The sequence below is a fragment of the Saccoglossus kowalevskii genome, chromosome 17 (assembly GCF_978046115.1).
Source record: "Saccoglossus kowalevskii chromosome 17, keSacKowa6.1, whole genome shotgun sequence".
Lineage (NCBI taxonomy): Eukaryota > Metazoa > Hemichordata > Enteropneusta > Harrimaniidae > Saccoglossus > Saccoglossus kowalevskii.
Window position 1 is genome coordinate 9,833,951 of NC_140657.1, and position 12,795 is coordinate 9,846,745.

General features: G+C 38.6%; 1 protein-coding gene across 1 annotated transcript; it reads right to left on the reverse strand.

The window, feature by feature from the left end:
- Positions 1 to 2,730: 2,730 nt before the first annotated feature.
- LOC100369110 (uncharacterized) lies at positions 2,731 to 11,929 on the reverse strand. Its single transcript, XM_006826007.2, has 4 exons — positions 11,602 to 11,929; positions 9,103 to 9,391; positions 8,483 to 8,599; positions 2,731 to 3,322 (listed from the first exon to the last, which is right to left on the reverse strand). Exons 1-4 carry the CDS (start codon positions 11,689 to 11,691, stop codon positions 3,246 to 3,248), a joined length of 573 nt encoding a protein of 190 aa, XP_006826070.2. The 5' UTR covers positions 11,692 to 11,929; the 3' UTR covers positions 2,731 to 3,245.
- Positions 11,930 to 12,795: the final 866 nt, after the last annotated feature.

Here is a 12,795-nt window from a genome sequence, read left to right on the forward strand (position 1 = left end):
AGTAACATCATTCGCTGTAGGCGAGCTGGTGCTGAATGAAGTGGTTTGCTCATTATGGAAATTAGTGGCTTATGATCAGTCTCAACTGTTATTTCTTTCCCGTAGACATAATCATAGAACTTGCAACATGAAAATACAACAGCCAACAATTCTTTTTTCAATTTGAGCATAGTTTCGTTCTGTTGGAGTCATCATTCGGGAGGCAAAAGCTATTGGCTCTCCATTTTGTAAGCATGCTGCTCCCAATCCAAATTGTGAAGCGTCACATGTTAACGTCACTGGCATAACAAACATCATAGTACTTAAGAGTTGCTGGGCTAGTTATAGATTGTTTCAGTTGTTCATATGCTTTCTGATGCTGATCAAGCCAACACCATGTTACATCATTGTGTATCAACTCGTACAATGGTGCTGCAATTTCACTAAGGTTATTGATGAACCTTGATAGATAATTGATCATACCTAAGAAACGATGCAGGGCAGCTGGACCATCTGGAACGGCATTTCCTTGATTGCCCTTACCTTCTCTGGATCTGGTTTCAAGCCTTGATCTGTGAAAAGATTTCATACATAGCTGACTTGTTTCAATCAAAACTTGCATTTATCAGGATTCAGCTTTAAGGAGACTTGTCTAGCTCGATCCAATACTTGCTTTAAGTTATCATCATGCTCATCATTACCATTGCCTGCTACAAATATATCATCTACAATTATTTCGCATGGATATCCAGCAAATATCTGTTCCATTGAACATTGATAGACCTCAGATGCTGAATTTATACCATACAGCATTCGAAGAAATCTGTACCTTCCGTATGGTGTACTAAAAGTAGTACACAATGAGGATTCTGTATCTAGTGGTATTTGCCAAAATGCACATTTTGCATCCAGTTTTGAAAACACGGTAGCATTTGCCATATTTGCTGCTACCTCTTCCACAGTGCGCATAGGATAGTGTGGACGCTGAATTGCCTTATTAAGATCTCGAGGGTCTAAGCATATTCTTATTTCATTGCTACTCTTTTTTTTTGGCGGCAACCATTGACGACACCCATTCAGTAGGTTCTGTTACAGGAGTGATTACACCTATGTTAGTCATTCTACTCAACTCTGCTTTGACCTGGTCATTCATTGCTTTAGGAATTCTTCAAGCAGGTTTAACCACTGGAGGTACACTAGGGTCGACTTTCATTTTGTAAACACAAGGCAATTTACCAAGATCATCATTGAAAAGGTCAGAGTAATCTTTGAGAATAGATTCAGAGAATGATTGTACAGTTCCTATTTGATGAAGTTCTTGGCCAAGTGAGATTAAATGCATTCGTAGGCAGTCCCGTAAGCCAAGTAGTGGTTTGACATTCTTTTCAACAATGTGGAATTCCAAATTGTAAGTATGGTTACCACTGCAACATGTCAAATTTGTGGTTCCAACAGTGCTCATACTATCACCTCCATATGCAATTAATTGTACTCTTTTACGTGTATCAATTTGTTCTTTATGTCCTGCACACACATGCTGATATACTCTCATAGGCAAGACATTACATTTAGCACCTGTGTCAACTTTAAAGTCAACACGTCTGTCATTAATATATACACAACTATGGATTTCATCTTTGTTTACAGCAGAATTCATACCAATAGTTTCTATGTCAAAATCTTCAATCACAAACTGATACATGTCATCATCATATTCTTCAACTTCATGAATTGCTCTGTTGAACCCACGATTGTTTCCACTAGATCGACAGCATTTCTGAAAATGGTTCATTTTATGGCAACCATGACATGATTTACCAAATGCTGGACATTTCCTAACAGGATGAGTGTTTCCACAGTTTCGACAATTCTTAATTTGTTTACTAGTATATTTCTGGTTTTGATCTGATGAAGAGTTAGCCTTGTAATTTGGAATTGGTCGCTGCTTAGGACGTGTACCCCTTTGTACTGCATCTATGTTTGATCTGCACTGCAATGTTTTTGAATGCTGTTCACTTATTTCATGTATTTGACAGATGCTGATGGCTTTAATTAATGTTAAATCACTTTCTCAAAGAAGGAGTCGTCTAACACTCATTGGCAATGCCACATACTCGTCTATCACGAATTAGCTCGTCTTGTAATGCATCAAACTTGCAGCTTTTCGCTTTATTTCGAAGATCGCTAACGTATGCCTGGACAGTTTCACCCTGTTTCTGATTACGAGTATTGAATTTATGCCTTTCCATAGTGACATTAGACTGAGGGTTGCATACTTCCCTAAACTTGCGTTTCAGACACTCTGGGTCCTCCCTGGTTTCTGCAGCAGTTATGACAGAACCATCATCTGCATGTATAGCAGCAGCATACACAAATGACCTCTCCCTTTCTATAGCTTCACTACCCGCAAGATTCAACAAGATGAATGCTTTTGTCTTGGGAGTTTTATCACCATGAGCTGCATTTATGAAAATATTCCTGTTCAAAAATCCTCCAATTTTCAGCTACATCCCCTTCAAATATTAAGATGTTTGGTTTTTGAAATGAATCGGCCATAATACTCACTGGAAGACTTCATGAAATTATACAAAGAAATTTAGCAGTGTCTTACTAGAATGTCTTTGTTTGTTACCTGTCAGTCAAAACAGATTTTCTTTACACCATACATAATAAATATACGTGTAGTAATGTTGTGGAAAGCAGGATCCCACTTCTGACACCATATAGAATCAAGGATGGTTAGACCAGGTAGAGGATTACACAGGATTTGTTTATTACACACAACTATAGGTGCAGCCATCACACCATGGCTCAGGTAGTGAATACAATAGAACATAAAGGTCAAATACAGAGGTCAATGAGATGTGAACTCATTTGCATAATGCATACTCTACAAGTAGCATTTCAATGCTGCCAATATAAGCAAGCATAAACCTAACTTGTCCTGGTTTACATATAACTATTGGTTTATTACTTGTAAGCACAACTTCTCTCTAGTCGTTATACTGATAGTACATATTTTTATTTCTCTATTTTTAAATATAATTACATAGATTACACAAATTTTATTCTTATTAAGACGTGATCATAAAGGAAATAGTTGTTGATCTTGCTTGTACGTGGATTTATTCGAAACATAATTGCCGTTTTGTACAGGACAGACTCCTGAACTTGACCACGTCCATTTACATGAATATCTGACGTATTTACACTCTTTAACATCCGAAGTTCCAAGTTCTACATTCGAACTGTCATTATCTGATATATTAAGACGGCGGTTGATGATTATAGTCGTGAAAATATGTTGGGTTTGGATTAAAGTGCAGATACTTGGGTGGGGTTTCTGAAATATAACAAAAAAGCATATAAATAATGTAATAACGACGCTTTCCCTCTGTGAACGGATGTATACATCCGCCGCCATTGTACGTAACTGGGATCAAAAAGTGTTAATGTAAGTATTTTAACCTTTTCGCCACAAATTTTTTTAGCTCAAATTTGTCTGCACTTTTTTCTTATTGTCGCATACGACTTATTTACCACTTCCGTGTCACTGAGAATGTTCTAGAACCGTACTGTGTCTGGGTGGAATATTCTAGATTTTTTAGAAAATGGTTGAATAGGTAATAGAACACTGCACGAGGCAATAGAAGGTAATGGAACATTCTAGAAATTGGTAGTAAGTTCCAGACTCATTATGTATGCTGATGTAATGGTCTATTTATAGACAGTGGGGGTATATATAGGGTAGTTGTTCAGCACCGAGTTCAGATCGGAGATCTCGTTTAATTGTATTGGAGTTTAAGTATCTAGTCATTGGAGAAGTGGAGTTTTACCGCGTTATTGTACTTGATGTTTGCAGAGTATAATAATACCAGTACCAGTTGAAACCTCATCTGTTGGCTCCGTGTTCGTATTTTATCATCGTCGCCAGGGAAGTCTTTCTGTTACTGTTGCCATTTTGGTATGTGAACCATCACACCTGTACTATACCAATTACGGTAATATTACGTTGCGTGTGACACTTATATTATTCAATATTTCTAGAATTAACTCCTAATTTTTTGAGCCACCAGACAAAGTTTAAGTCAATTTTATGTTTTTACTCGAAAAATTCGGCTATATTTGTCCCAATCTTCTGAGGAAAAGTGCAGACTATAAACGGAAATATTTTGAGAATATGTGATGAAAAGAGGGAACTCGCGGTGAAAAGGTTAATATATTAATGCGCCCTTTACTAAAAAGTAATACGATGAATGTGAATTTCAGATCAGTTTTAAAATGTTTGATCATAATTTGCGTAATAGAGATGACAGTTATTTTTTTTCGATCGCCATCCTAACATTACGTTTTCATTTCGACACGCAACAAAGGGGTTATTGTCTGACACCTATAACATTATAGTTATATACCCTATATATAAAATATGTTTTTGAAATGCAGTCCCTCACCCCCTTGGCTATTTTCGCCGATTTTTCGTCGCCGGAGCGATTCACGTCCCAAATTTTGGTTCTCTTGGCGTCTCTAATAAATACCCTATCTAACCGCTGGACTGAATTAGCTATATTATGAAAAATTCATAGAAGATTGGGCGAAAATCGGTCGTTTTTGGTCTCAACGTTTTTTTGCTCGGAAACGCAAGGACGATAAGACTCGATTTTCAAGAACGCAGGTCGCTCGGATCGGACGGTTTCTTTTGTTTTGAGTCTGTTGTGTGTCTAGAAATTAAACATGACAACTTTGTTTTTTGGTGAATATAGAACATGCTCTGTTCCAATAAAGGATTTTGATATGCAAATCGAACAATTTTAATAGTTCCTTATTGTAACGTCTCCTATATAAATAGTCCTCTACTCCCCAGAATTTGACAATGGTACTAGCCCAGAATGAACTTTCTGTTCAGTGCGTCTTTGATTGTAGCAATGTTTACGCCACTGTACGAAAATACGCACACTCGAATTTGACAACATTCACTTGAGCATTTTAGGATAGTGGGAGTAGAAGCAAATAGATGGAAATGCCAGTTACGTCACTCATGAAGATTGATGATTCGATTGCTGGCCGGGATAGATGTATTTAGTGTTCATTTCTATGCAATATGTTTACACCTGCGATTCTCAATTTGGATGTGTAAAATCATATCGCTGCTGCGGACAGCGACGGCTGACAGATTGTTTTGGTTCTGCGGCTTTCTTAGCATGGGCAACTGATTTTTAGGTTTCTGTTTTTTTAATATTCTGACGTTTACTTGGTCGTATTTTGTATATACTACTATATACTATATATATACTATTTTTTGTGTACCTTCTCGCCCTACAATTCTAGGATTAAGTAGCTCATTCTACTCAGCTTGAGTGTGCATAAATTTACTGGTTGTTTTATGTTTATTTTCATTACCGAAAAACTTGACCTCAAAGTTGGGGTAACTTTTCACTTGCGGCTTTTAACTGCTCTGTGTTTTTTTGGCTTGGCTGATTTTGTTCATACTTGACAAGCAGATCGTACCGTCACTAATTTAAAAAAAAATATCTTGCTCACCGCTGCCATGGCAACAGCCAGAAACTGATTTTTTAATACTTTCGCCCCAAATGTATTACCTACTAGCAGTCTTGTAATAGCAGTGTATATGATCATGTTTGTTTTTATTTTGGCTACGTTGCACACTGGTAAGAGATCACCGGCGCCAACATTTTTACATAGACTGGCGCAGTCGGGGCGATTAATTTGTTTTTGTAGTTTAATTAATAAATTGCGAAATGGAGGTGTTAGCGCAAAATCCCTTGTAACTGCGAACACCTCCATTTCGCGATTTTTTTATTTTATCTTGTATTTAAATATCAAACACCAGAAATTTGTTTTAAAATCCGATGACTCATTTACGAAATATAGCGGATTCTGTTAAATTCGCACCTAAGCTCCCCCCGTTTGACCTCGTTTACGTGACCTCTTGGATGTGACGTCATAAGTGTGACAGCCCTGTTCAGTTTGCCGCCATTGATATGTAAACCGTATGTAAATGTCGTTCGTGATCAGCTGTGTTATTGTTGATTTTCGTGTATGTTCTACGGTTTTATTTTAGTGATATTGCAACCAAAGACGCGAACTGTTGCGTTTGGGAATTTTTTTTTATTCATTTGAGCTTCGTATTTAAACTAGTAATGTCAAGTCGTTGTGACAGACGAGGTAAACGCTGCGTTGCTTTCGGGTGCTGGAACACGAACCTTGACGGTGTTTCGCTTCACGCATTCCCCCTCGACAGACCGTCTTTGAGCAAACTTTGGACGAAGTTTGTTCGGGTGAAGAGAGCTAAATGGCATGGTCCTACGAAGCATTCTGTGCTTTGCTCAGTCCATTTCACAGACGAGTGCTACCCGGCAAAATACAAGTTTATGCGTGCGATGGGACAAGTTCCGGGAAGAAAAACTTTGCACAAAGACGTCACTTTATTTTATTACTAGGACGTATTCTGCTGTTAAATTCATTCATAGTTCAAAGTTGCGTTGTGATTACCACAGGAAGCCCAGGAACTATAATCAACTGTTCGCAGTCCATATGAGTGGGGGGGGGGGGTATAGGCTGGTATCTAGTGTAAGAAATAGACAAGGGATGAAGGCTCCAGTCAGCTCATATTGTTTTAAACTGGAAAAAACAGACGAACAGAATGAAAAATAAAATCTATAAAAAAATACCAGCTTGAAGAATATTAGTTGCTCTTTCAAATTTCGCCAAAGTCTTGCCTATATTTTACCTATATCTGCAGAAAAAATCAAGAAAACTACACAATGGCAATCCTAGCGAAGCGGATCGCCAATGAACAAAAATGTTCGTAAATATTACTGACCGCAAAAGACGCTCATCACGAAGTGACTTGTAGAGAAAAGTAAAATAATTAATTTTGACATAAAAATATTTTTTGACTACAAATGCAGTTTTTACTAGCGATGGAGTCAGGTTTAAATATTCAACGTGTTAAAATGTCCAGAGTCGTGGATCAGACGTGCCGAGTCTTTTATGTGTGCGATAGTAAGTGAATGTAACGATAAACATTCTAGCATAGGTGCTGACAGGTTCATCGTCGGACTGTCACTACAGCGAGACTTTAAAGTGCGGTGGTCGTCGCGCAGCGCGTGTTCGAATTTCATGTAAATAAACAATGTATTTTACACGCGTTGTATACGTCGCTATGAGTCCCATGTCGAACAGGATGCGACACGACGACTGCCGCCCTTTAATCGGGACTTCTCCGACAAACTCCCTACCCCGGTCTCATCCTGTACTACAGTATTTTGTTGACGCGTCTTGTAACAGAATGGGGGTTTTGCGTAAATCACTCAATGTATTTTGGAATAAACACGTACATGCGAATAGCAGCCATTAGCATTGACGCGTTTTGTAAAAATGTACGCGTTTTCTACTTTAAATTTGTTTTTGTATTTATATAATATTTAAAAAAATTACATTACTTCAAAATAATCTTACATGTCAAAAAGATAAAGAAAAAAGATAATTAACAATAAAATGAAGTAGTAATAGAAAAAAAAGGAGGAAAGTGAAAGAAAACAATTATGGGGGCTGTTGTTCTTAGTCTGTGTGTGGGGGGGGGGTCATTTCTTTTCTTTTATAAATTGTTGGATTTCCTTAATTTACAATGACTACACGTAAGTAAACTTTAAAAAATGGACTGACATGTATCCTTCAATCACTTGCAGTACTTTGTTCCATTTTGTTTCAAACTTTTTTTCAGTTAAAACATATTTTTCAATGTTAATTTGGTTTCTGATTTTACTCATAAAATAAGCTATTGTTGGGCTAAAACCAGTAAACCTGCTACACTACAAGACGTATTTACCAATTAGTAACAACAAATTTAAAAGAGATTTGTTTTCCAGTACTGCGAAGATAATACTTGAACAGCGTGCGTTAATTTGCCTAGATGTGCAAATATATTGAGGGATATATTCATGGTCGTGGGAACTCAGAATATTGCATTCAGACAATTTTACCATTATATTGTTAACCTTAATAAACATAATTGTACATATTTAAAACATAGAAACGTAGCAGTCGTATTTCGAAAGAGAAATTGTAACAGGTGCAGAAATGATAAAAGTCGAGTAAGTGGAAGGCATTTCAAGTGTTCAGTTGCAGCAGAGTGCGGAACATAGTCGCGAAAACTCAACCGTAAAGACTGGATCCATTTACATTTTGATATGTTCAGATTGAATGCGCCGGGACGTGTAGGGTCGGACATTGTTCAAAGTTGTGTTTACAGTATTACAATTTTCCATGTTGATGTTGGCTGATACTCCATCTCTTTCCAGTTGGATGTCATTATATCTAGATTGAGGTATGTATTATTTAGAGTCCCCAAAAACCATTACTCGGGGGTTTTGCTTGGTATACAAGGACGATGATTGTACCAGCTCACCTGGTGAGTGGCTCATCCCGTATGACGGGCTTACAGCGCCGTGTGAACAAACAAATGACGAATGTGTTACTGTACCTGTGTCGTTAGTCAGACTCAGTATTGGTAGAATAGGCCCTCCTGGACTACCAGGAATTGGTGGTGGGTGGGCATCTTCGTCGTCTTTGTCGTCATCTTTTGGCGGCAAAAGTACAGCTGAAAACAGGAAGGGGTCAGTTTTTATAGCAGGAGTTCTAGAATAAGTGAATGCTTTATAAAATACTAGTAGCAAATCGCGACAGGCGAGATTTTTCCCAACTCTTGGGTCACGTAAATACATTTGTGATTATTCAAACTGGCAGCATGGATTGAAAAAGTTACGATACTGTCATTGGAATGAATGGAAACCATATGAAAATGCACCAATCACGATGCCGGATGTGTAATCATACATCCATCGTCAATGATACGACTTAGTTGACGTCACAACATGCGTGCCACCAATTTTCATATAATAAAACAAAATTTTTTGTTTGTTTTGTTTTTACTATTAACACACCAAACCCATTTCTTTCGTTTTTATAAATATTTATAAATTGAAATCATGGTAGTCGAATCCAACCAGTAAATAAACGTTATGACGTAATTTGAAAATAGAAATCCAGGTTTTTAGTGTAAATTGTACATTTTTTAAATAGTGTAGACAAGGCATATCTTACCTTTTGAGCTGGCTTTTACTTGCTCAAAACCTTTCACCAGTTGGCGTATAATAAACCACTCTCCCTCGGTCCCCCGTTTCTTCAGCGACTCAATAAAATGATCAAAAGCATAGGGCCCGCCTTGATTTATTAAGCAGTCCACAAATTTATTCACTTGAGCGGCGTGTTTTCGGGGTAGTTCAATCTCTTCACACATATCTGCATCCAGAACTCGCTGCGATCGAAGATATGCGAAGTAACGATCGTGTCTTAAATGTTTACATAAAAATTCGCGTTGCTCTTCTAGTACCTGCAAAGTGAAAGTTAAAATAACAATAAGATATGACATGCAATTAGAGCGTGCTCGGGGTAACAGAGTGAGACACTGCGCCGAATAGTGGCATCGTCCGCCTGCACGGTGTTGCTTCGTTCGAACATTCCTCCCTCCACAACACCGTGCGGTAATTCTATTCATAACCGTGTATGTCACGTGGTTGCGCGATAGAAAGTTTACCGACCAATAGAAAGCTTTGTTACAATGACTACCAAAAAGCGCTTAGGGCTTTCCATTTCTGATGTCTTCATCTTCGGCTTCATTTCTGCCAATATATGTTGCAGTGACACCATGAGCTTTGAGGTATCACACCTACTCTTCTACAATACTCAACAGTGGCTCAACACTATTACCACGCTCGATGGTCGCAAGGCTGGTAAAGCATAATAACATAATGATTTACCATTTCCAGCGCGACTAAAAACGAACACATCAGACTCGGAACTGAACGGCTTTTGTCCGAATATTGTATTGCCTCGACATCCAAGCCAACACAGCTTCCACTGTGCGAGCATTTTCACCGCCTGGCAACCATCATGGTGAAAACAAAGGCCAAAAACTCTCAGAAAACGGTACTTTGGGATGGTTGTTGACACCCCCTGAACCGTGTAACAAGATTACCCTGCATATGCAACATATTTAAATTTGGTTGTCTAGGATTTCTTTAAAGTTAAGTTTGTGCTGTTTTTTCGATTTTAGCTGTTTTCAACGGCTTTTCGAGCAGCTCGCACAAAGCCCATAAAAATGCATGGTAGAGTGGTGCGCGTCTTTAATAGCGTCTTGTGACTTAGCTCCGCCCCGACAATGTTGATAGCTTGGCCAAACGCGTTGATGAAAGAAGCAATATGATTGGCTGTTGGTAAACTGATTCTAAACTGTGAGGGCATTGTCACATACACATATTCCTAATGAAATACTTCAAGGTGATAGTGGAGTGCTTCGCCGGAACATTCACCTTGAAAATTCAAGATGAATAGTGGTGGACATAGCGGTTTATTAAAGGGCGGAATTCGTCGTGCCGCGTCCTGTTCGATATGGGACTCATTAGGAAGTATACAACGCGTGTAAAATAATTGTTTATTTACATGAAATTCGAACACGCGCTGCGCGACGACCACCGCGCTTTCACGTCCTATCGACGTGTATCGAAAAATAGCTCGGTGACTCGTGAACGCGTGTAAAATAATTGTTTATTTACATGAAATTCGAACACGCGCTGCGCGACGACCACCGCGCTTTCACATTATTATCATTAATGTTTTGCCGATATAATAAACACTGCTGATCAAGATCACGCTTCATCCGGGCGCGCGGGCTTCACCTCCACAAAATGAAACGGAACCCATTTAATTACATAGATACATCTTCGCAGCCTCATGTTAAATTGCACTAAGCTATGTCAGAAGTCGTTGGAACCCTGAATTTTAATTATATTTCTTAGCAATTCGTCTTGCACAGTGCTTCCCATTGTACTAAAGGTTACGATATCTTCCAGTATCTTTCTTGGGAAGCATTCTAATTGCGTAATTTCATAGGAATGCGAAAAATGTACTCATCCAGTTGAATTGATACGCCCTAATATAATATGCTGGGCTACACAGTTGCAATTACACGTGGGAAAAACGTCCTGAAAGTTTTGAACGTCAAACCGCAGTCTCTTTAATAAATTGAGGTCAAAATGGCGGATTTCTGTTTACACTCGATCAACGCCCTCAACGACGAAATACCCCAGGTGTGTGAAATTAATCTTATCTAAATCTGTTACAGTATTTGTAAATTTATTTACATTTAACCAACAGTACGAAAAGTTAATGATGAAGTTCTTAACAGAGGAATGTCTCCCAACCATATTAAGTTCAGACCACAGGACAGAGAATATATAATTAAACGACGCAACAGCATGGACTATGAACTATAGTTGACACACACACACTCTCTCTCTCTCTTCTCTCTCTCTCTCTCTGTCAACCATGAATGGATTGCGGGCCCTGGAGATTGTACGACTGTGGCGACTGTGAATCTTGACAATAATAATTGTTAGAGTCCTCAAGACTTATCGTAACCATATTGTATAATCAGGCTCCTTCAGTGTCTTGCTACAATATAAATATTGCCACACAATAAAACGAGACAGGAAGTAACCGACTCATACAAATAAATGTACGTGTAGAATATTTTTTGAATACCTGACACTTCAAATAATGATAATAGTCTTCTCCGTTTTCAAATGTTGGCCAGGAGACCGGCGCCGAAGGCTCTGGCTTTGCCACTTGCATGTCAGTGTATATATGAACTACGTATACAGGGTACACCAACAACTTCCGCCTCCGAATCACGACCTGGAAATCGAAGGTTCATCTAAAATAATCTCCCCGTCTCTGGGTTGGGCACTCTCGTCTTGAGTAATATAAAAAAGTTTGGTCTCGTAAGCGATAAAGTGTGAGAACAAATGAAGAAGACGGTCGGTTGCTAATGCGGAATGTAACTACGTAGGAAACCAGGAAGTCAACTATATATAGGGTAATATAACCTTCAAACAGGGGGTGTATTGTTTCGTTATTTCACGCTAAAATACATATAGCTTGAACAGTGGTGGCGGCACAGGGGGAGGGGTGGCCTCCCCCTCGAAAAAAATCAAGCTGAAACCCTTGTAAGACAGCAAAATTTTCCCCTCAAAATGCAGGAATGGCGTTTCAGAGGGTCTAGATTTTAAATTTGTCCCCGGATCCCCTAGTAAGGTTGGTGAGCAGACCTCGCCCCAAGCAAAATGTCGTGCCGCCGCCTCCAAGTCTGTTGAATTGAATATCAATAAGGAAAACATCATGGAACATGAAAAAAATAGTCCTGAATTCTGAAAGTTTAGTATCAGTATAGCAATAAAATGTGCGATTCAGGGTATTGACATTCAGAGATATGAACAACAAGACCACTGTATATAACAACCGACATTATACAATACAATACGACATTATTTGTTGTTGTTGATGGCGCTGTTCTTTTAGTCGGCTGTTTTATACTGAGAAGACTGCGCCCAAACTCCTTTTTGAATCATAAACGTCAATTTAAGTATTTTGCACATTTTCACCAAATTCAGATGCAGCGGCACGAAATTTTGCATTGGGGAGGGGGGTCTGCGCAATTTTGAAGTCTAGACCCTCTAAACGCCATTTCCTGCATTTTGAGAGGCAAATTTTGCTGACATACAAGGGTTTCAGCTATATTGGGGGGTGCTAAATCTAAATCGCTAAATCAATGTTTTCGAGAAAACTGGAACCCTTATTTTTTTTATTTCACCTTTCATTGAGCCAACCACGCTTCTTGTAATCAAGAGCCTATCAAGTTGCACTTCAATCTGATTAAAATCTGATGTAGTGTACGGG

Excerpts from the sequence above, each read along its gene's own strand:
- LOC100369110 (XM_006826007.2), bottom strand. The coding sequence starts at position 11,691 with ATGCAAGTGGCAAAGCCAGAGCCTTCGGCGCCGGTCTCCTGGCCAACA. Across the intron at positions 9,392-11,601 it reads ATCATTATTTGAAGTGTCAG|GTACTAGAAGAGCAACGCGA; the intron begins GTATTCAAAAAA and ends TTCACTTTGCAG. Across the intron at positions 8,600-9,102 it reads AGTAAAAGCCAGCTCAAAAG|CTGTACTTTTGCCGCCAAAA; the intron begins GTAAGATATGCC and ends TCCTGTTTTCAG.